At 44.2% G+C, this 23,979-nt stretch overlaps 2 protein-coding genes across 2 annotated transcripts in view; both read left to right on the top strand.

Annotated features, from left to right (window-relative positions):
* The window catches only part of IGF2R (insulin like growth factor 2 receptor), a gene marked incomplete at its 5' end in the record, with an annotated part of 62,160 nt that extends 55,247 nt beyond the window's left edge, over positions 1 to 6,913 (top strand). Inside the window, 6 exon segments of the mRNA XM_082481140.1 lie at positions 464 to 610; positions 2,041 to 2,225; positions 2,732 to 2,918; positions 4,009 to 4,173; positions 4,772 to 4,841; positions 5,268 to 6,913. Coding sequence (XP_082337266.1) covers positions 464 to 610; positions 2,041 to 2,225; positions 2,732 to 2,918; positions 4,009 to 4,173; positions 4,772 to 4,841; positions 5,268 to 5,669 — 1,156 coding nt within the window. The 3' untranslated portion in view covers positions 5,670 to 6,913.
* A 2,591-nt stretch (positions 6,914 to 9,504) lies between these two features.
* LOC309669584 (solute carrier family 22 member 2-like) lies at positions 9,505 to 21,012 on the top strand (the record flags this gene model as incomplete). The annotated part of the gene is made up of 11 exons (XM_082480303.1): positions 9,505 to 9,915; positions 12,102 to 12,205; positions 13,326 to 13,480; positions 15,658 to 15,826; positions 16,813 to 16,927; positions 17,033 to 17,139; positions 17,249 to 17,463; positions 17,900 to 18,008; positions 19,101 to 19,213; positions 20,302 to 20,401; positions 20,904 to 21,012. The coding sequence occupies 11 exons, from the start codon at positions 9,505 to 9,507 to the stop codon at positions 20,968 to 20,970; spliced, it is 1,665 nt and encodes a 554-aa protein (XP_082336429.1). The 3' UTR covers positions 20,971 to 21,012.
* Positions 21,013 to 23,979: the final 2,967 nt, after the last annotated feature.

The raw sequence follows: 23,979 nt of genomic DNA, 5'->3' as shown, positions 1-23,979 counted from the left end.
GATGGCCTTTTGCTCAGTCTTGTTTTGGTTAACTGTGTACTGTTTGTAGAATTGAGAAGCTGAGCAAGATGCTCGGTATGAGTCAAAGAACTAAGCAGCAAAATCTGACTAGCTTACATTCCTTGTCCTAGTTAAATAATGTGCAGCACTTTAAACCTGCCAAGAGCAGCCTGACATGTTTATTAGCTAAAATACTTTGATAAAAGTATCTGATATGCTGTGTGTCTTCTGGAACTTTTGACGTAGGAATCTCTAGTGCAGCCAGGTCTTTCTAGGTCTTGGAACTGCAGAAAAGTACAATGCGACTCTTCAAGTAGCTTTTTTTTTAAGCGCTACTTGACTATTTTAGCTTACTATTAGCATGATGCTTAGGCAGGACATTCTCATGCATGGGTTCCCTTTTTCAAGATGCTAAGCACTTGTTGCTGTTTCCTGGAATCATGAGTTGTCTGTTATTTGGTAGGATCGATGAAGAAAACTGTGCTTACTACATCACTTGGGACACACGTGCAGCTTGCGCTGTGAAGCAGCAGGAGGTGGAGGTGGTGAATGGAACAGTTATTAATCCTGCAACTGGGAAAAACTTCTCTTTAGGGGATGTTTTTTACAAGTAAGTTAAAAAAAAAAAAAAAGACCAAAACCAACCAAACTAACTTCCCCCTCCCCCAAACATAACAAAACCCCAACAACAACCAACACCCATATCACCTTAGTCCTGTAGAACTGTACTGCAAGAAAAGAGCTTGGTGTGAATATTCTGTGTTGCCTTAACAGTTCATAGCTGTCCAGTGGAAATAGCACTGAATTTGCCTGGTACCAAAAACTGACTTGTAGGCCTGATCAATCACGCAGCTCACAGCTGGGCTTACAGCTTTGGGCATGTCCAGGTATACTCAAAGCCTGCATGTAACTCACCTTGATGTTAGATCTCTTCGCTGTGGGTTAGTGCTGTCTTCCTTAGTGTGTAGGCGTTAGTTCAGTGCCGGAGAACTTGATGTTTTTCACTCAGAGTACTCCTTGGCTTTTTATATAGCACCTTTTCCTGCTCAGATGATCCATATGGAAGTAGGAAACCATGCTTCAGAAGCCTTAGAAGTGAGGAAGGATAGCTCTGGAGGAATGGTTGAGCATGACTGAACTCAGGAGAGGGGAAGACCAGCAGTTACGCTGACTGTAGTACCCACTGCGCATAACTCTGGTCCAGAATCTCTTATAAAATGTCAGTGCTAGTGTTATGGAAGAAAGTCTGCCCATACTGGTGTTTTGGGAAGAATAAACTCTGCTTGTTGGGCACAAACCGTTGGTGTGTGGGATCGGAGTAACTGAGCTGAAGTGTTCTGAATAAACCTGCTGTGCAGATGTGGTGATAGCATTACAAGTATAGAGAAAAAATAAAAATCAAACAGGCCTGGATGAAGGAGGAGAGGAAGTCAGGACGAAAATAAAACTCGGTGTAATGTTGAGATTAAAGGCAAATCATATTTGAGCAAGCTCTGCCTTTGACCAGGTGGCTAGAACAAATAACTATGAATCTCAGAGCATTCTCACTTTGACCAGTAGTGTGAAAGGATACAGTTGTAAATAGTATTTAGCTAATACTTTTGGTAGAACTAGTTACCCTTCCGGAGAAGACAGCTAAGCTATGCTATTTATCATAGATACAGAGCACAGAATATGGTTCTTATGGTCAGTAGGCTAACTTGTGTATGAGCTGCTGGCTCATGCTTTTGTCTCCAGTTTATCTCAATCCTTTGGAGGTATTTACCTGTTCATACACCCATGGAGGGCAATATAACTAGAAAAGTTTGCTTTTTGTGCTTTCTTAGAAGGATTATATTTGTGTTAAATATCATCCTTATTTGTAATGTTCAGGGAGGAAGCCTCAGTCCTGCATCTTTACTGGTTGCTGAATCAGTCACTCCAACTTGCTCTAGAATCAACCAGTGGTAGCAGCTACTACTGTTGCCAGTCTTATGTCTTGGGAATAAACTAAATCTGTGAATTTAGACTTAAGGATAGACCTGCCCTCTGTTTCCTCAGGTTGTACACGGCTTCTGGTGACATACGGACAAATGGTGATAAATACATATATGAAATTCAGCTTTCTGGTATAAGAAACTCAAGTTTCCCAGAATGCTCTGGAGCAAACATCTGCCAGGTTAAAACGAATGAACGTCGCTTTCGGAGAATTGGTTCTGCCAGAAAAGCTAAATATTATGTTAAGGGTAAGTACTTGCTCAATAGCCAGGATTACTTGATACTCTATGTGAATTGCTTCTTCAGAAAATGGTTCTTGTTTCACACCATTTCTGTACTACCACTACATAGTACCATTTCTGTGAAGGTATCCAGAGTCTGTCTAGCAGAACTTAGGTTGGTGTTTTTCCTTATTGTGTAAGCTCAGTTGCAAGTGTGGCCTTAATAGGGTTTGGGCTTGACACTTGTTGAAAGACGTTGGTAGAAACAATGCAAGATAGAAGACTTGGTCTCCTGTTTTCCTCTGTGCGTGTGCTGCATAAGCAATGGTCTCCTTTAGCTACGTTTTCTTATGAAGACCTTAGCCTGCTGTTCCATAGCAACTGGTAGGATCAGCCACGTGAAAGTATAAGCTCACCTGCAAATACTGCAAAGTGTAAGCTGTTACTGTAGAACAAATACATAACTTTCCCGCGTCTGGTGTTAGAGTGTTCTCAAGAAAGTAGTAAACTATAAGGTTTTCTTCTTGTTGTAGATGATGACTTGGATGTCATATTTTCATCAGACTCCAGATGTGGTAAAGATAAATCAAAGTTTGTGTCTTCAACCGTTTTCTTCCACTGCAGTCCACAAGTAAAGGAAGGCATCCCTGAATTCCTTCATGAGACAGCAGATTGCCAGTATTTATTTACCTGGTACACAGCTGCTGTGTGTCCATTGATGTGAGTAGTTAACCATTTTCTGAAAGCAGCTCTTGTCACCACTTCTCAGCTAAAGGCTTTTTTGTGTTTGTTTATCACAGTAATTGTGAAAAAATGGAAAGCTAACAAAGCAGTAGACTCATGGGCAGATGGAACTGGTATTTGTGTATGTAATGTTTGGCACACAACCGCTAAAACGCTTGCCAAGTTGATCTGGACCTAAAGCTGTTAGTTTGCATGGGAAATGGAGAGACATGGTGGAATTTAATATTATTGTTCTCACTAAGTAAAACCTACTGTAGGTAACAGAACGTGCTGTTTCATGTTACTGGGAGGAGTAACCAGTATTTGGGTAAGGTTTTTTGTCCTTCTTGCCTTACTGTCTGGAAAACTTCAAAGCCACATGAAAGACTGGCCTTCCCCTCTGTCTGCCTACTTCTTTAGGCTGGAGTGAAAATCATTACAGGTCTTAGAGGAATAATGAGGTATTTCTGCAGTTAATTATGATCAGCTTATCGACAGATCCAAAGAGAAGTAATGAGGTGACTGCAAAAGCAGAGTGACCCTATCTGGGTGCTTACCGGCATTCTTGACACGTAGGCAGCCTCACTGGGAAGAATGGTGTGACTACTTCTAGGACTGTTCACTTTCTAGCTGCTAGCTTGAAAACACAGAAAAACTGCGTATTTTGACTTAAGCAGGCAATTAGCTGTTGAGGTCTGTGTAGTGCTGTAGTCAGCTGGAAGGTAAATAACTTACAGCTTTTGCAGATTGCTGAGGTGCAGGTTTAGTTCTAAAATAGCAGCTTTGTGTGGATAGCTGCTGCTGTGTAAACTCTAGAGTGCTTAATCATGCACTTTAGTCCTTACTGCAATCAGTTTTATGCACTCTTGGAAAGCATACCAGGATATAGGCAGAGTACATACACTTTTATTTTTTCAGTGATTTTTACTTAGAATGAAATCTCCTGAATTCAGTTCTTTATAGCTGACAGGTAGGACTGACAGGATGGTGTGGCATGTTTAATTTCTTTGAATCTGCTGTTTCTAATCCAGTTTGCAACTAGTTAATAGATCTTACTCATCCTGTTCTTCCCAATTTATCTTATTAGATCAACCAATGATCCAGGAAGCAACGAGCACCAGACTGATCAGGAGGCCCAAGTACATAAAGGCCTTTCAAGGAGAAGTCAGGCTGTTGGTGCTGTGCTGAGTGTCCTCCTGGTTGTTCTCACGGCATGCCTAATAATCTTGCTGTTTTACAAAAAAGAGAGGAGGTAAGAAATGATTGGGAGGCTTCAGAAGTTTCTTTAGGAGAACTTGTTTTCCTCAGGGAAAGGGGAGTAGTGAACTTTAGAGATTTAAGTTCTGCTTTTCAGTTGGCAGCATCAGCTGTCAAACCGCTGGGTTTTTTTGAATTCCCCGTTACTGTCTGGAGGTCCATGTAAAGAAGGCTGGAGTGCACAGCTGAATTTGGCTAGTCTCTGTTGTGGACAATTCCTAATTAAGGAGGATAAAACAATGTGACAAATCCCTCTCCTTTTATGTTGTCAAACCAGAACCATACAGCTGCAGCAGGGAACAAGTGCAAGTTCAGCTGATTTTTCTGCTTTCCAGACAATTTTTGTGGGTTTTGGTTTTTTTTTTTTTTTTTTTTTCTCCCCTTAAACATAAAAGCCAGAGGTGTTTGGGAACAGAAGCTTCACCCTGAAGTTGTGGTAAGGGGGAAGATGGACATCATGGACTAGATTTTGTTAGAGTAGTTCAGGCTCAAGTGTCACTATGCGATAGAATGCAGCTTGCTTGGTGAAATTCTTTGTGTTGATAAAAGTCCAGTGAAGAAAAGTGTGGGCTAATATTCTTCCTCCTCTTTAGGGAAATTGTAATGAACAAGATAACGAACTGCTGCAGAAGAACATCTGGTGTTTCCTACAAATACACAAAGGTAATACAGCAGCAAAATAAAAAAATTTTCTTGTTAAGTTTTATTAATATGAAGCTCTTATTAATAAACCAACCCCCTTAATGCCTAGTTCTCTCGGTGCATGAAAGCCATACAGCATGGCTTCAGGAAAGCCACGTAGTTGAGATATCCACATTTATATTGTGAAATGGGAAAGGAAGATAAGGTTGAAGAAATGAAGAGCCGTCCATAAATAGCCAAATAACACATAAATGTACAGAAAGAGAAAGAAGTCTGTTTCAGACATAGTGAAAAGCGATAGTAACAGCATGCTATTGCAGTATTACTGTCTTATGACGGAGTTAAACTCATGTGGTGTGGGGGTCTGACAACCGGGGGAGATCGGCATGTGGCAGAGTCTAGAGTGGTGTATGCAGTCTCCTCTTGCATTTTTTTTTTTTCTTGCAGATAAACAGTGAAGAAGAAGCTAATGAGAATGAAACAGAGTGGCTTATGGAGGAAGTTGCAGCACCAAATCAAAGAACAGCAAAAGGAGGGCAGGAGAACGGTCACATTACTACCAAGTCTGTTACGTCTGAAGCCTTTACCTCTCTCCATGTGGATGACCTGGACAGTGAGGATGAAGTATTAACCATTCCAGATGTAAAGATTCAGACAGGAAGAGGACTAGACAAGAGCAAGCACCCACAAAAGAAGCCACTCAGTCTTGGAAGTGATGACAAAGCTTATTTGCTGAATGGGGGAAAGGAAAGAAAAGCAAAAGCCAAACCAGGCCAGCAGCAGGCACAGAACTCTACAAATACAGTATTGTTTCATGATGATAGTGATGAGGACTTGTTGAATGTTTAATAACCCCTCTTGTGCCTAATCAAATATATAGAGAGAGATTATATATAACAGGACAACATTTCCAACCAAATATGAGGACTTCAGCCTGAAAGATTTTTCTGAATTTTGCCTTTAACAAGAAACCATTGAAAAGGGAAGAAGAGAAAGATTTCTTGGTTGTTTACAATGATCTGTTCAGTCATGACTGGATTTCTAACATCCAGTTGGCTGAGTTATTTGACTCTCTGTAGCCAGGACACTTTTTTTAAGCCTCAGCATAGATGGTAAATGCTTGCTTAGAAAAGGGAAACCTTTGAAAAGAAAGGATTAAGGCTCAATGAAGCCCCTGGCTCCTGAGACTCAAGTTACCTGACTACTAGCATTTTATCTCCTTGTATTTATTGATCCTCACTACTCAGGTTTGCTTAATAGCGTGTTCTTCCTGCCGGCAGGGTATTATTCTATGGGTTCACCCATCATAAGACAAGGAAAAAATATAACTTTTGTGTGTCGGGATGATTTGATGTAAATTTTGGAACTGGTCTAATTTATCCTGTGAATTTGAATATCCATTCTAATTTAAACAGATCATTGGTTCAGAGGTATTGACTGAAAGGTACAACTGTATAGCTTTAGCCTGAAATGGTTGCTGTTCTTTGCATGATATTTTTTTGGTACTGGTCATATGACTGACTTCATCAGTATTTGCCTAAGCAGCTGACAAGCACCCAAAGATTCTTTTTTCCTAGATTATGGCTGGACTAGGCCAACTGCACAGGGAACCAGAGTTTTCAAGGACATAGAGGCAGAATTCCTATAATACAATCTGCACTGCCCAGTTTGTCATCACCAAGAAAAGCCCAACAACTAGAGGAGCCCTAGTTGGCACAGTACCTCTCTAGTATTAATTACAAGAAAGAAAACTTGGGCCAATGTTTTTCTGATAGCTTAAGTTCTAGCTCTTATGCTGTGGTCCTGGCCATGGTCATTGATTTGAAATGTTGCTGGCAATGAATGCAAGTCAAATTTCGTCTAGCAGTCTTGCTCTTCTCCAGGTGTTTCCTAAATTAAATTACGAGCAATGATAGGGTTTCAAAGCATCTTACAAGTACACGCGTTAGTCAGAATTTTTTGAAACTTCTCATTGTTCCTTTTGGCTGGCTTACTCAGTTTCAACAATGGTTTCTTTTTATAAAAACTCCGTTTTGAATCAAAATAGTGTAATATAAAGTATTCAGCAATTTCAATAAAAGATATGAAGTGGATATTCCAAATCCCACACCTCAAGCCTGGAATCTTCCTTACACTAGTTTGCAATGTTGCTCATCAACCTGGTGATACCCTCTTTTGCTGTGATGGCTAATATCTTAGTTGCATCACTCAAAACGAGAAACAATGTTTGATGACAAAGATCAGAATCTATAGGTAAGCCCCAGTGGTGTATTCTTTCTTTTATCAGACTTGGCTTTTTTTTCCTCTTGTATTGTTACCAGTGAAGCTGTAAATCTGTTCGGTTAAAGCTGTATCTTGTCATACTTAAAACAAAAGCGGCGTTTTTTTATATTTAGCATTAAGTTAATTTGGGGGAATGAGAGGCTTGACAGTTTAGTTTTATACTGCCAGTTACCATTGCAACAGTTCTGTCAATGAATGTTGAAGAATGCTGCTTCCCGTCCCCAAGTCTTTAAGGCTGGCTTCTTGGAGTTGTTTAATCCATGAACTGCTGCGTGAAATGACTTCCCAGGTATTAAGGCATAACACTGCACAGTCTCTTCATTGTGGCTGTGCATAATGAGGCTTAGGTAGAACAGGGGTACTCTGCCTGGGGGTGCTTGTCTGAGCGACATCGATGACATATTGCTAATATGCAGCTGATAGTGGTGCATGACTTGCAACTATTACCTGCTTTTTATCGAGGCGTTTGTAGGTGGGCTGTCTGAATCTTACCTTGTTCAGGGCTGGATGCACGACTTGCGTCACCCAACTAATTTTCCAGTGGAATACGAGCATAGGGAGGACCAGAGGTGTACGTATAAGTGGCCGGGCTGGGAGCAGAAACCCTGCTGGTCAACAGCATGATTCCCTGGGAAGAGAGCCTCTAAGAGAGCCTCTAAGACAGCCACTCGCATGGCACAGTGCCACCCAGCCCCTGCCTGGACTGCAGAGAGGGCGGTGGGAAGCCAGGAAAGAGGCCCAGTCTGGATCAAACTTTTTTTTCTTTTTTTTAGTTCATGTGGAACTTATGCATGCCGTTGCCAACTGGTGAAACAGAACAGCTAGGAGCGAAGGGACCTGAGGGGTTTTGGCTGTGCTTTTAAGGTACAGCCTAATAGCGTTTAACTTCACCCACTTCCCAGGCAGGCTTTGATTTCGGTTTCCTTGACCTTGGCTGACTGCACACCTCCCCCTGCTGAGGGGGGCTGCGGGGGCAGGCGGTGAGCCCGATGGCTGCTGTGCACTCGTGTGTCGCCGTCCCCCTCCCCAGCTCCACGTGGAGCCCCTGCAGCCCCGGTGGCGAATGTCTGCTGTGGGGTGGTGCTGTGCTGGGTTTGGGATAACACAGCTGTAAGTGGCTGCAGGAGGGGAGTTTGTGTTACCTTGCTTCAGCTGTTCCTGCCTGAGAAGAGAAGGTAGGAGAGGGAGGGGGCAAGTCTGTGTGATGCAGGGAATGATCTTGGGGTGATGCTCCACAGAGTAGCTTTCGTAGCTGGTTAGGCCACTGTTGCTCTGATGGGCAGCGAGACCACGTGAAGAACTGGTTCTGTTTCTGTTCCTGGGCCAGAATGGCCTTCTAAGCTCTGGGCTTTTTTTTTTTTTTTTTTTTAATGTATTTAGAGGAGGCCTTTATTTTTATTTTTTTTGCCTGGTTGCCTAAACCGTGCAAGTCACTTTTCAGACCATTTTTTCACTTTTTTCCATCTTTAAGATGTTACCTTCACTTATGCTTTTCTTTCTGGTGGAAGCAGATGTTGTTAGCAAAAGGTGTGGGAGTAGCAGGTGTCTATCCGTAAACAGCAGGAAGTATCATTGGATATATATTGGTTATCAATATAACTGGATTTTTGTGGGGGTGCCCTGCCAAGAATTCTACCTAAAGTCTTACAGGTCTTCTACAGTAAGAAATAGATGATTTGGCCATAAGTATTTTATCTTATGGCTTCCCAAAGTTATTCCCAGTGTGTAATTCCTTAGCGAATGCTTCTTAATCGTTTTTTGTATCACTGCAAAAATATGGTCAGGTGAAAATTGTGTTCCCTGATGTAGGCGGGAGAGGTTTTCCTTGGAAATGGAGAAGTGCGGAGTGTAAGGGTGGCTGCAGGGGTGGAACATACGTGATACTGGAGTTTGCGGAAAAGCTCTTCCTTTACCATTACATGTAGAGACGCTTCCATTTCACAGTGTACTTGCCTGTTCTTTATAGAACCTGATTGATAAGCCTCGCTCACATGTGGTGCCCGCCAACTGCTACACTAAACTTTTCACTTTCTTGGACATTGGTGGAATTTTCCATCTATACTTGCTCCTTAAAATGCCTCTTCTTTGAGGAGCTGTTTTGGCTAATAAAAAAACCTCCACAACCAACCAACCTGAAGTGCTGTGGCTACTGGGGGCTTTTCTGGAGAAAAAGAACATATGTGCTCTGACAGGGGTTAAATACAAATTCTCCCTGGGTGAATAAAGGTCTGATTTCAAATGAAACCTAAAAAATAAAGCTTGCAACATGTAGTTTAATAATTTATGGAGTTAGTCTTGACTTTTGGTCAAATGTCTTTGTTACTTAAATAGCTTTGCTGCCAACTAAATATACCAGTGCTGCAGAGAAGACCTAGATGAGGTTTGTGATTTTGATGCCAAAATGCCAACCCTAGATGACATTTTGGAGAGCGTTGGAGAATTTGACAGGTTCCAGAAGCAAACTTTCTTTGTCCTGTGTTTGCTTTCTGCTGCCTTCACTCCGGTGTATGTGGGTGTCGTCTTCTTCGGGTTCACCCCCGAGCATCGCTGCTTCAGCCCCGGGGTGGCTGAGCTGAGCCAGCGGTGTGGCTGGAGCCTGGAGGAGCAGCTGAATCACACGGTTCCTGAGTGGGGTGGCCATGGGGCCAGTTTCAGCAGCCGCTGCAGGAGGTACGAGGTGGACTGGAACACGACAGGCATCAGCTGCACCGACCCCCTCGGCAGCCTCGTGGGCAACCGGAGCGCTGTCCCCCTCGGTCCCTGCCATGACGGCTGGGTTTACGACTCCCTGGGGACCTCTCTCGTGACTGAGGTAAAAACAAATATCCCCCTTCTCTTGCCCCCTCAGTTACAGACAAGCTGAGGAACGTGGGAGAGGGTTGGTGGAGCTTAGGCTGTGTGAAAATGCCGCCTGCTTACCTGGACGAGGGGATCCTCTGGCTGCGAGCTGTCCTCGCTGTGAAGCATTGCCTTGGCTGCTCGGGAGGCTTATATCTCCAGCTGGGGAGCAAAGCATAATTCGGCAAATAAATCCCCAGGTAGATAAAGTCCAGTTCTGCATGAAACTCCCGTCGCACGAGAGGTGGGATTGGCGGAGGTGTGTAAACAGTGCCCGTGGGGGAGCAGCGGCTTGCAGCACTGCAAACAAAACTGGCCTGTCCCTGAGTGGGCACGCTGCACAGACCTCCCCATCTTCCGGGGATAAGTGGCCAAATGTGGATGTCTTGATTTCTTCTCTTTTTTTTTTTTTTTTTTTTTTTTTTTTTTTAATGAAGAAAGTACTTTAAAGTTTGTTTTGAATGTAGTTAAATCACTATGGGTGGGTGGGTGGGTGGGAGAAGGTAATCACCTCCTACAATTAAACAGCTTAATTCAGGAATAAATTGCAGAAAATCTGACAGCTGTTTTGTGTTGTCAGAAGACATGTGAATAAACTGAAAATGGTATTTAAGCTACTTGAGATACTTTAGGGGTTTAGGTGCTTTAACTTTAAAAACAAATCAGTATCTGGGATGACAAACTTAATTTTGTCATAGAAAGTTCCACCAAAGTTTTAAAGATGGTGGAAGTCATGATTCTTTCCCCCATATCTAACACAAACACAGGAACAGGTAAATTCCGTGCTCTAGCAACTTCAGCATTTATAGTTTTCTAAGAGGTTGGAGCTAGATCTTAGGTGGTATACTGTAAGTGTACTTCTTTCAGCAATGTTATGGACTGTGTGAAATTAAAGTGAGAAGTGAGACACCTCAAGTGGAGGGTGACCCAGGACTTCTACAAAGCTGCAGCGCAGCAGGCACATCTCACTGCAAAAGGCTCCGGCAGATGCTGTGTTCCAAATGCTCCCACCATGATCTCTCAAGACTGTGGGAAGCTGAAAACTTGCAGTCTGTGTGGATTCGTGCAGTCACACTCCCACATCAGTCATCTTCCCCTTTCTTCTGAGGGGGTGTAAGGCTGCTTCCTTCACAGGATAACCAGAAACGTCACATGCCCCTCTGCGTTTTGTCAATGTGTTTTGCTTCTGGATGTGACTATTTCCGTGAAGGCTCTTGGGCTGTGTTATGTTGTCCCTTGCTCTGGCAGCTAAGCAAGGGAAAGAACACCGCAGAGTAGAGCGGTGGTAGAGGAAAAAATTTACACATGGAAGAATATCCTCATGGGAAGCCCCGCAGAGCATCAGGAGAGTATCTAGTTTTATGTTGATTAAAGATGCATAGCTTTAAATAAACCCAGCTACCAGTAGGATGGGAAGGGATCCTCAGTCACGTTAGGACAGCTTTTTAAAATAACTCCAGTAGCTCTTATGTATATCTACTTAAGATAAGAGAACTAAGGCCAGATGGCAAATATATGTGCTACCTGTGTGGTATAAAGCCTGGCCCTATATACAAAATACCTGGTCTCCGGACATGTTAGGCTGTAGGACGATTTAGTTGAGCAAAAGGCCAGAGCAGAGAGAAAATGCTGTGGCCTCAGGGGCAGGTGCAGATACCTCCACCCACCTTCCTTCAGGGAGCTGGTGCTGCATGGGAGGCAGGACAAGGCAGGCTTCTTTGAGCATCTAGGGTACCTTTAGTGAAGCCATCACCCTTAGTCCCGAGGGGCCTGCAGGCCTTACCTGAGGCAACCAGAACTGTTTAGAAGTGTTCACCATCAGCCACAAAAAAAGCTGTTTGAAAAGCCAAGGGTGGTCACCATGTCCATGCTGATTTGATCAACAAGGCCTGACACTAATTAGAGTCCCTATCTTGGCCGGTAATAACTCAGTGATGTTCTTTCCAGTAATGGGAGATGAGATGTGAATGGGAAATACCAGAAAACTGCTCAAGGGCTTGATCCTGTTTTTAATGTTGGACACTTAGTTAAGTCAGTAGGGTTTCTGGGTGCTGATAAAATGGTCATTGACCCAGAAGCAAATTTAAATCTTTAACTGAAGTGAAGGAAACTTGTAGACGTGAGCCAGCTCCTCGTTTCTAACTGTGCTTGCTCCTTTAGTTCAACCTGGTGTGTGAGGACTCCTGGAAGCTGGACCTCTTTCAGTCTTCTGTGAACGCTGGGTTTTTTATTGGCTCCATAAACATTGGCTACATAGCAGACAGGTATGTGCGGGCTGACAGCAAAACCCTCTGACCTCCCTTATCAGTGTTCAGCAGCTAGGTTTAGATAAAGGCAGGGAAAGGTTGTGCAACTGCTGTCATCTCTGCTCTTCTCAAAATAAGGTCAACCGCCTGGATGTTCAGTCATGGTATGAGGAGCGAATGCTCTGTCTCTTAGGTCATACCTGGTGGTTTGCACAAATCTCCTGCTTGGCAAGTCCTGCAGAGCCCATGAGGGCTATTTTGGGCCTGTACACCCCAAACACCCTACTGTGCTACACCAGAGCCCTGGGGTGTTAACTGAAGCTTGGAAATGACAGTTTAGAGCCCCCACTTGATCTGTTACGCTGTGTGTGGCTGCAGCTTGGAAACACCTTGCTTCCTTTGGAGAAGCTCTGAAATAGCAGACGCAGAGATGGCCAGATAAGTACATCAGCAGCCCCTGTGAAAAAGCAGAAATCCCCGTGTCCCGGCATCTTCAGCTCCCTGTTTAGAGCCAGTGAGGCAGCTGCCCTAGCCCAGGTGGCTGGGGTTGAAAAGAAACAAATGTCAGTGTTTGAAGGCCTTTTTCCCCCTCCCCCTTGTTCCCCTCCTGCCTAGGACTGCTAGTACAGCAGGCTCTGAGTTGCTCCAGCTGTGAAATGCAGCCCACTTGCAACAGGATCCATACATATTAGATTTTTGGAGATTAAGGTTGTGGTATATAAATCTTTTATGAATCTGGTGCACGCAGACATATCAGAATCATAATATTAACCCATATTTATTTTTCACCCCCACTGTAAAAAAAAAATAATAAAATAATAAAAAAAAAATTGCTAAGCTGCCTGTTCTGAAATTCAGGCCTAACAGTCACAGGCAAAATAAAAAAACTTGGGAAATTTTTCTTTTACCTGAAAGCCGTTGTGGAATTGCAGAACATTTGGCACAGTACTTTTTCAGGGAATAGAAAGTCAGATAAGTGAGTAACGGGCTAAGAATAAAAGTCAGTATGTATCTATCCTTTGTATAGCAAAGTTGAATTTTTTTTTTTTTTTAAAGATGCACAAAGCTCTTACTAGTTTAAAACACTTGTGTTTTCATGACTAGTGTTTTGCTTTACACGTATTATATTCCAATCCAGGTTTGGTCGTAAATGTTGCCTCTTAAATACAATTCTTGCAAAAGTTATCTGTGGAATCCTTCTGGTCTTCGTGCCCACCTACTTGTGGATAGTCATCCTCCGGTTCTTGCAAGGGCTGGTCAGCAAAGGCTGCTGGACCGCAGGCTACATCCTGGGTGAGTTCAGACCTCTCCCCAGGAGCAAGGCTGGCTGCAAAATATGAAAGGGGGGGGGGGGGGGGGGGGAAGATACCAACCCACAACAAAAACCCCAAAACCTCGAACAAAAGCTATTTAAAAAATGCTGTTTAAAAAAGTGTTTTATCAAGGAGTTTTCTCCTTCTTTGACTTCTCAGGATTTTTTTCAAGCACTGTCATTAGGAATAAGCAACAGTAGCCTTCAAAGCTCAAGCAAGCGGTGGTATATGAGGACTGTTACCTCAAGATAGGCTTTCCCCTATGGTGCAGCTCCCCTTTGCACATCTGGGCTCCTCTCCCTCCCCTCTGTCACTGGCTGGAGAAGGCGACAGCCCTGGGGCAGACCACAGCTGCTCCAGCCCCGTTGCAGGCGGGGTGATGACAGAGCAGGCCATTAAAGAAGTAGGCAGAGGGTGGGGAACATTGAAGGCATTTTTATGACACAAAGAGCATTAAAGGGCAAACAGAGGCTTTACAGCCTAAAAATAACCGAAGAACAATATGTACTTGCTGAGGAAAAGACAAGCTGTTTTGGTGTCTGTGCACTTGTCTGAGTGGTGGCCATCCCGGGGGATTGCAGAGCGATGCGAGGAGCCGGGCTGAGCTGATGCCTCTCCCAGCGCTTTGCACAGGTCAGGTCTGGTGGTGAAGCACGGCTCCGTGGCAGCAGGGTTGTGGCCAGCTCAGGACCACTTTCTGGTGTGTGGTGGAGCTGTCTGGGACTTCTCAGGCTTCTCTGGTTTGGAGTTCAGGGTCTTGTCAAAAATACCCAACAACAAACAATCACCAAAGCAGCAAACTAAATATTCTAAATGCTGCCCAATAGAGCCTTATCTGGATTAAGATGTCAGGTGGCTCTACCAAATAGCTCCGAGTGATCCAGTTCACTGTGATAGTGGGAAAAAAATGTAAATGTTAACACCCTAAACTTCTATTAAGTCTTTTCGTGGGGACATCTTGCTAATGCAGTTATCCAGATGTCTGGTATAAATAAAACAAAAACATCTAGCCCACAGTCCAGACCATCTTCTGCCAAGACACGATTGTTCCTTCCTGTGCATATTCTAGATGCCTGCTTGGCCTCTTAAATCTTTTCTGTGCACAAATGAAATCTCCATCACCTCTTCTGGGGAACTTTATGCCATTTTAGAGCATAAAATCCCTATCAGGACAATGACTTGCCCTATCCTGATATTTTCCCTCAGTTACACCTCGTTACTTCTGGATTCTCCTTGAAACTCTCCCATGAGAGAGAAGTTGCCCAGAATCAGTCCCAAAGCCCTTTTAAACATGTATTGTCTCCCTAAGGGTGGCCAATTCTGAATGCCTGGGGAAGGGTACAAGGACAGAGCAACCTTGTCACGCTCTCCTGGGACACTTCTCTACCCTTCAGCTCCTTTTGGCTCAGTCCTACTGAGCCTGAGGAGACGTCTTTGTGCATCGTTTGGCCAAGCAGTATTAGCTAATCCGTGGCCCCAAAACACAGCACTTCCTTCAGCTGCGAAATAACTGCTTTCTGTTCTTTTTTTAATTGGGGTGTTTTCTTGAAATCATACGACCGGATGCAAAATTTGGAGTGTGCTTGTGCCTGCCTGCTGGGATTGTTACTTTTAGCTCTGTATCAACAAGACTTAACCTGTGGGTCTATCCTGTGATGTGCGGTTGAGTCATGAAGCCATCCAGACCAGGCAGCTGTATGCCGTCCTGTGGTACAAGCATTTCTTATATACACAGAGTGAGATGCAGGCTGAAAGGCTGCACTTAGAAAATGAAATATGATGTTTTGTTATTGGGTTAGAGACATTATGTATGTTGGCGTTAGATTTTACAATATCCATCTGTGCCTTTCGAGGAATGTTTGATTTACTCTGAGATTTCTACGACAGAGGACAGCACTGGATGCCTTAGGCCAGTGTAAGAGCAGGAGCAGTGTTTTCTCTCTGCTGAGAGCTTGGATGACAGATAAGCAAATGTTCTTCTGTGAGCACCAGGGGATTTTAGTCCTGAGGCTTTATTCCAGGAAGACCAGGATTACCGAGACCGTTCCTTCAGGGCATTAACGCAGCATTGGTCTTCCAGCATCCTGGCAGAGCAAATTGCTGCAATGAGTGGTCATGGCTGAGCTCTCATTCACCTGTCTCTGTATGTGTTTGCAGTGACAGAAGTCGTCGGTCCGCAGTACCGGAGGACGGTGGGCATCCTCTACCAGGCAGCCTTCTCCGTTGGGCTCCTGGTCTTTGATGCCATCGCTTACGCCATCCCTCACTGGCGGTGGCTGCAGCTCACCGTCACCCTGCCAAGCTGCTTCTTCCTGCTCTACTACTGGTAAATGGGCTTTTGTTGTACCTCTACCCACCACGCAAAAAACAGCTGCTTCTGCCTTCCAGGGCTTGATACTGAGGGAGATTTGGCACTGCTTTTCGGCTGTGTGTGCTTCTTAGTGCAAAGAAGAGATACACAGCAAAAAGGAGAGGGAAATAGGACCCCTCAGCCACTGAAACTTCATTGCATCTTAGCCTGTCTGCTGCCCTGACCTCTGTTTAAAAGAAAGACCACTTTGAAAAACACTGGGGGCGAGTCGTTTAATATCCTATATTATCTTCATTAAGCATTCTATAAAGGAAAAGAAATGCCTTGGCGCAGTTTAGTGGATCTTGCACTGAAAAGATGGTTATTGAGAGATTTTTGAATGCTGACATAATTGCAAAAGGTTGTTTACATGTTCTTTTAAGGAAGAAAAGTTGCAGCTTTCTGTGGTCCAACCTAAAGAAGGCATGTGGGTTGACCTTTATTTTGAATTCTCTCCTTTCTTTGATTGATATTTTTCAGTTTGAGTACTTTGATTTGAGAACTTGTCTGGATGGGTCGAGAGGATAGGAATAGTAGAAAGAGATTCATTGTCCATTTTTATGAATTGGTAAGCCAGTTCTAGCTTGTTTACTTCTTCTTAACCTGTGATGGCACAACTGGAAAATAATCCCAGTGCCACAGTTTGTGGTGAACAGGCTGAAAAAAATGATAGCGCTGCTCTCGCTCAAATCCCTTCCCTGATTTATCTTTAGTAAACTCATCTCTGACTAAAACCTCTACCATAACTGCTGCTCTTCCCATTTCAGCAGCAGGATATACTACTTTTCCTGATGGGGGTGGGGAGGGGGCAATGGGGAAACACGCACAAAACCCCCCAAACAAACAAAGAAAAAACCCACCTGCCTCTATTCAACCAAAGCCCTCTCTCCACAGTCTCCATACATGGAAGCACTATGTGAGCTTTATGTTTTGGTATATAATAACATCCACTTGCATTGTAGGTGCCTCCCAGAGTCTCCCAGGTGGTTGATCTCTCAAGGAAAAAATGACAAAGCTATGAAAATTGTCAGTGATATGGCTAAAAAAAATCGGAAAAAGATGCCTTCACATTTTGAGGTGAGCTCAGGGTTTGCTCATGCATGTAAGCAAGCATCATGACAGTCCCTTCCATCGGTTCCTTCCAGCAGAAACTTACCGTACTTTGTACTGGCTCTTCTGCAGGATATTAAATTTGAAGAGGAAGATGGCGGAAAGCAGAGTCCTTCACTCATTGACCTTGTCAGGACACCACAGATGAGAAAAAACACATTCATTTTGATGTACAACTGGTAAGAAGATCATGTTGGAGAGCTGGTTTTGGAGCTCTGGTTACAAAGGCTTCGGCAGGACACAGACCTCGGTCCTCTGACTAACGAAGCTGGGATGCTCTTTGCCTAGGTTCACGAGCTCTGTCCTCTACCAGGGGCTCATCATGCACATGGGAGTAGCTGCTGGGAACATGTATCTGGATTTCCTCTATTCTGCGCTTGTTGAGTTCCCAGCTGCCTTCATCATCATTGTCACCATTGACCGTGTTGGCCGTCGCTACCCCTGGGCTGCGGCAAACCTGGTGGCTGGGGCTGCCTGCCTTGTCACAGCCCTGATCCCAGAGGGTGAGTCACCTGCATGGGGACATGTGGTGGCTGCATACACTGGTGTCGCCCCCTGGGAACAGGACCCACCTCTCCCTCCCTTTGCCTGGGGTCCAGCCCCCAGGTCTGCAAACCCACACCTGCTGTAGGGTGCTGCCTCCCTGATTTTAGTAGTGGTCCTCCTGCTGAAGTGTAATGAGGTTGATTTGTAGCACTGACAATAATAAATCTCAAAGCACCTGGGGTCTCCTGTGCCGCTCTGGGAGCGTCCCCATGCCACAGCTCATGCGGTGCTGGGTGTTCCCATTCCCTCATTCACACGGGTGAAACAAGGCCCCTTAAAAACATCAAAAGATATGGGATCAGAGGTCCCCCCTAAAATAACACTGGTGTATTAACTAAGTCCTGCTCAATCGCTGGGATACTTCTAAAGGTGTTGAATGCATTTTATTTGCAGACATACATTGGCTAAAAGTGATTGCTGCTTGCATTGGGAGAATGGGAATCACAATGGCGTTTGAAATGGTTTGCTTTGTAAACACTGAACTGTATCCGACATACATCAGGTAGGTGCATCCTCCTCCCCGTTGGCATTTGGCCTGGAAACAAATAGTTGAGTCCATTACTCAGGGACATAATGAGTAGTTACATTTTATGCCAAACTGAGTTATCCTCAAATGCTTCAGAACTACACAGGTGCTGCTGAACATAAAGTAGGTGGAGCATAAGTAAAATGCTTTAAATTCATGAAGACCACAAACATACTTTAAAGCAGATGAAAACTCATGTGACTGAAATAAAGGTAAAAGTGGAGACGACCAGGGTGGATGAGGGTTCTGAAGTCCCACATAATGCTTGCGTTTGTATTTTGTTTCAAACAAGATAACTTTGAAATGGATCAGTCCAGAGTGGAGTCTGCTCTGAAGAATGTGTGTTAACTCAAGCCCTTCACCTTCGGACTGGATTTTTTTCCCTATCTGTAGGCGTGCTGTAGGGTGAATAGCTCAGATATAGATATGTCCGCTGCAGAAATTTCTGCATCCTGGGAGTTAATTCTTCTTCAAAGCTGCTTCTTTCTACCCAGCGACTCTAGGCCATGGCCTGCAGAGATGTCTGCACTGACCAAATGAATTTTACTCGTCCTTTCTTCACCGGGGAGACACTGATTATAAGAAGCTACACAACATATGAAATTATGAGACTCTATTATTCTAATTTCTCTAGCCATAATGAATACAGTGGAGTTTTAAATTTTATTAATGGTGTATAGCAAACAGAAGAATCGTTTGCCACCCCTTGCACTAGGTCACCTCAGATGCACTGAAGCTAATGCTTTTACATTTCTACTGTATCCGGAGACTTCCCTCAGAGACTTTGGGCCTGATTCTCTTCTATCTTTAACCTTAGGAATTTGGTTACACCTGTGAAAATACAGATATACTCTCCTGTTCCTATTTGCTAAACTTCTTATTCTCGCAACACTTAGGTCTAAATAACTCCTGGATGTGCCCACCAGTGGAAAACTAGGACTTTGCAAACTACTTTGGCGTTTTGTGGTCTGCTGAACTGCATGCCCTGTGCAAGGGTCAGAACTGTGATCCGTGCCCTTCCATCTACAGTACTGTGATGCTAACGTGATCCCTTTGCTGTTGAACCAGGAACCTCGGTGTGATGGTCTGTTCCTCCTTGTGTGATGTTGGTGGAGTCATTGTCCCATTCATTGTATACAGACTGGTGGAAGTCTGGCATGATCTGCCCCTGATAGTCTTCAGTAAGTGCCACCTTATCTCCTTACTGGCTGCTCCTGGGGTTCAGCAGTGGGGCCCCAGTTTCAAAAGGAGGGAAAAGCAGCTGAGGCTGTTGCCTCGAATTCAGCAGAAGCCCCTTCCTGTCTACAAAAGCCATAGCCTTCAGTTTACAACAACCTGGAGTTTGTTTACGCATTCGTGTCTCCTTTGGCCTTATGATTGTTCCTTGTGCTTTAAAGGAAGCCAGAGGTGAATACAAGTTGAAGAGATGGAAAAGAGCTGAGCAATGTTTTAATGTTTTGAAGGGACTAATATTTTGATGAATTCAAATCGGATCAATTACTGCTCTCCAGTGAGGTATTTTTTCTCAGTCCAGGAGCCAAGACCTAGAATTTCACATAATTGCCTGTTTAATGGTGTACAAGTGTGGCTGTTACACTTTAGCTTTTCTGACAGTCTGTTAAATGGCTGTTCTCCAGCTCTTTGGAAAGAGGTTGGTAAATAAATGCAAGATGAGTGTTTGCAGACTAGCGACCTGAACTCTCAGGTCAGGGTCTGAAAAACTTTTCTGACTCTTTAGATCAGCACACTATTTATAGAAAAATGGCTTGAATGGCAACACGCAGTTTTTAACAGAAAACATGTTTAGGAGGGTGCTTGGTAGATTTAAAATATAGACACCAAATACGTACAAAGTGGGTAAAAGAAATTATCAGTGGAGAAGTTAACCCCATTACATAGGAGAGAATACATGGTGTATGTATTTTCTAAATTTTGTTATGTAAATAGCAGAAAAATTGAATCAGTTTCCTGGCAAATGCTCAGACTAGAAAGGGTTCTTTCGTCTTTACAGTTGTCTGTCCAGCCTGAGATGTTGTAGTTCAGTGCAAAATTCACAACTGAACTTGGCTTATTGCTGTCTCCACGTGGCTGCCACATCTTCCAGAGGTGGCACGCTGGTTTTGCATATAGAGCCTTGAGGTGCACATCTTATATGAAGAACAAAATAAAATGCCATTTGAGTCCTTTTGTGCCAGGCAGTAGAAGGTGGTGTATATGCTGGAAATTGGTATATGCTAACAGGCTCTTTGTGCATCTGTTCGATTCGAAGCTGTTCTTGGTTTGATTGCGGGTGGATTGGTGTTGCTTCTGCCTGAAACTAAAGGAAGAGTTTTGCCTGAGACTGTTGAAGATGTTGAAAACTTTCACCGGTGAGTCAGGATGGTGAACTCTTAACAGCTTTCGCTTGAAATTGTGTAAAATCCCTGCTCCTTGGGGAAGCCCAGGGGTTACTTGGCTGCCTCCCATGCTTCCAAGAAGTTGCTAGTTAATTCCCAGACTCTAGCTGGAGGGATTTTCTTTTTACCGCTTGTCTACCTACACATCTGAAAACAAGCAGCATAGGCCTTTACTGTCCTGTGAATAGCTGCACTAAGCTCTCAAACATGCTGCATCACCATTGTAAATGTTATTTGTGCATAAAAACCCTAACTGATCTTGTGCAACAGAGAAGGGCATTCTTGATAGCTGTTACTTATGTGGCGAGTGAAGCACAAGTATCAACTGAGGCGCCAGAGCAAATCTAAAGGTTTTGAGGATTAACTGCTCATTTTCTCTGGGGAAGAGGCGGGGAAGAGGCAGGGCAAGTGAAGAACTTGAAGTTAAGTTGAACGCCATTCCTGGTTTGCTGCTCATGTTTTGTTATTCTTGCAGGCAAAGTGCTCCAAAGGCCAAAAAGATCTATCTCCATGTCCAAACATCCGAAGTAGCACATGACTGAAGAAGGCATAACTGTCTCTGGGCAGCCTGCTTTAAGAAACTAGCATAGAAAGGCAAATTAGAATAAATACTCTCTCCTGTCTTCCCTCTTTTTTTGTCTGCCTGTCCTTTATTTACAATGTTGGGTGCTTCTGTCTGGATTGTCCCTATTGATGCATAGCTGCATCCCTCTCTGTACACTGTGATATAAATACGTTTCAGAGCTGGGAACTTTTTGTACCAGCTGTGTGGACCTCAACATGGGGCAGATCTTAACTTGGGGATAGCGGGGTCTATCCCAACAAAAGTTTATAAGTCTCTGCGAAGCCAGACTTTGTTTTGTAGGGGCAGGATAATAAAACAGAGGTTTACTTCTGTTATGGAGCTGAGATGACTACAAACCTCATACAGTCTTGGTACAATTTATAACATAGTTGCGCAGATTTTTCTTTTGCTGGCCTTTACATGTTATGGTGCTCACGTGAGCCCATGTGCCTGTACAGTAACCCTTATTGGGGATTTTATTTGCTATCCTCAAACTCACAAAGATGGGCACATGGCAACTCCAGAGCTTGAAAAGGGGTGCATGGGAGAAAGACTCATAGTTCTTCATAAAGTAATAGTCTTACTCAGTTTTCAATGTGTAACCGCTAAATATTCTTGTTTTAATATCATCTTCGTAGACCATAATCTATACCTTTTTTTTCTGGTACAAAACTGTCTTCCGAAGCCTCCATAGCATTATAAATGTGCGCATGCACAGACACGCAGGATTTTATTAAAAATATTATGTTGAGACTCCAGTCAGGGTGGGAAAAGCATTACAGCTGCCAGGGGACTGAGAACCCACCAGTGTTCTGCTCCATTGGAGGCTTAGGATGGGGCTGGGGCCAGGACAGAGATGTAACTCTGTGTTTGGAGGGGGCAGCTCTGCAGGGGCACCTCTTTGGAGTGAACTGGGCTCAGGCTTAGGGACCTGCAGGGCTCTGAGCTGGGATTTGGCCGGGGTCCTGTGCCTTGGGGAGGATTGGGGAAAGGCTGGGTCTGCCGAGAAATATCCATCACCTTTCACAGTTTTCCTAGTCCTTCCCAGTTAGCAACCGTAACGGTCTTGTGGTTGCAAAGGGAAACAGGCACAACGGTACTGTCGCTCCCCTCCACTTCTTCTGTCTTGTTGGTCCCTAGCGCTTGTGGGGAATGCTGGTTTTTCAATAAGGATGCTGTATGCAGGGCACAAGATACTGCTGCCATTCAACAGCCATCTGCAGGGAGAGAGCATCCAGCTGAGCAAAGTGCTGCTGGACTCTGGCAGGCAGTGTGCTGTTGCCCCAGGATTGCTTCCCGGTGTGGCAGTACGGTGATTGTGCCCTTGCTTTCAACTGGCCTGAGCCCCAGTTAATGTTCAGTGTTGCTGTGAGGGCCTCAAAGGCGGGGAAGCATGTCGTCCAGTGAAGCAGGGCCATGATGAAGTTGCTCTGAAAAGGTAAGGGCAGATCTGGAGTGATGTGACTTTGGCCCAGGCAGTTGCAAAACTAATATTTACTTCAGGGTAAGAGAGGAATAATGCAGTCCTGAGACAAACAAGAGGGGCAGTGGGGATGTAATGATGTGCCCTGCGGAGCTGGTGTCCTGCTGTGATTGCGGAGATGTCTCTGCTCTGCAACAAAACAAATCTGGCAGAACAGCTGTCTTTATTACAGTTCATTGACTTAAAACCTGTTGAAAACTCTGTGCAGAAAGAAAAACGGGGGAGGAGGCAAGAAGTCAAGCAAAACAAATACAGGGATGAATAAATGAGTAACTACAAAAGCTGACTTTTAAGACCCTAACCCATCACACTGGCATTTCTTCCATAGGCACTGCAACTGCCACACAAGGAGCTGCAGATGTGGCAGGCTCTGGTGTGCCTTTGCTCTGCAGTCACCTACAAGTTGTATCAGGATTTGCTTCTGGTGGTGCCTTAATGAACACAAGGGCGAATGTGCTTCATTGATTTCCTTGCCGGTCAATTCATGTATTACTTCCTGGAGTTGGGTAGTCAATGAAACATGTCAAATCTGGTCCAGCTGCACATGGCTGCTTTCAAAATGCAGAGAGCTTTTGTGTCCTGGGCGCGTGGTAGGAGTGGATCTCCTCCAGGGTATGAGACAAGCTGTCTAACATCCTGCCAGCTTCCCTTCCCATTAATAGCAGCTGAAGCTTGTCTGCTTCTGGGGCTGCTGGACTGTAACCAGCTCAGTGGCAGTGCTGTCCCTGGAGCTTGGGAGGGAGCGCTTTGGGGCCCAACTGCTGGCTGGCTCAGGCAACACAGGGAGCACCTGGACATGGCTGTGTCCTGGTTAATGAAAGCGAGACTGGCCTTTTAAGAAGAACTTGTCCCCTCCCCAACTACTTAAAACAATGGTATGAGGACTGTGCTGAAAGAGAACATAAAAACTCAATGTTTCAGGGTACCCACCAACCTTCAATAAGTGGGTTTTGGAAATAATTGCTCTTTACCTTTACAAGGTTTCTGGTACTGTCTGACAGCACTGGTTGCAGATGTGGTCCAGGGTGGCACTTTCTAAGGACTGTTCTTGTCTTCTGCTGTTGCTGTCAGCACACCCAAACACCACCATGCCACAATAGCTGCTCTTTGGAGACTCCGGTGCTAATTTTATCTTATGAAATGTGGCCACAGACTTCTTGTCTGCAAGCTGTAATCTTAAAATGGTTGTTTTGTCAAGGTGTTCTTGTGTGTATGTGCTTATGAATTGGCAGAAAATCACATCCTACAGTCCAGTACAAAGCTCATGTGTTTTCCAGCTCCCCTGTTTATTGTGTGATCAAAACAATGCATGTGCTAGATTTTATTTGCAACTTCCTCCAATCCTATCCCTACTGTATGGCACTGTGTCATCTACATTCTGTAAATGTTTTTAAAATACGAAGAAGCTGGGCCTCTTCCCAGAACTGGGACTGGTCAGGAGACAAACCCAAATCCAGAGAATACGCACAAGTTGATGACTATGATGTGAATCACATTTTAAGT

The sequence above is a fragment of the Vanellus vanellus genome, assembly GCF_965231255.1.
Source record: "Vanellus vanellus genome assembly, chromosome: 3".
Lineage (NCBI taxonomy): Eukaryota > Metazoa > Chordata > Aves > Charadriiformes > Charadriidae > Vanellus > Vanellus vanellus.
Note: the sequence above shows the minus strand (reverse complement) of the source record. Positions and strands in the feature narration are given on the sequence as shown.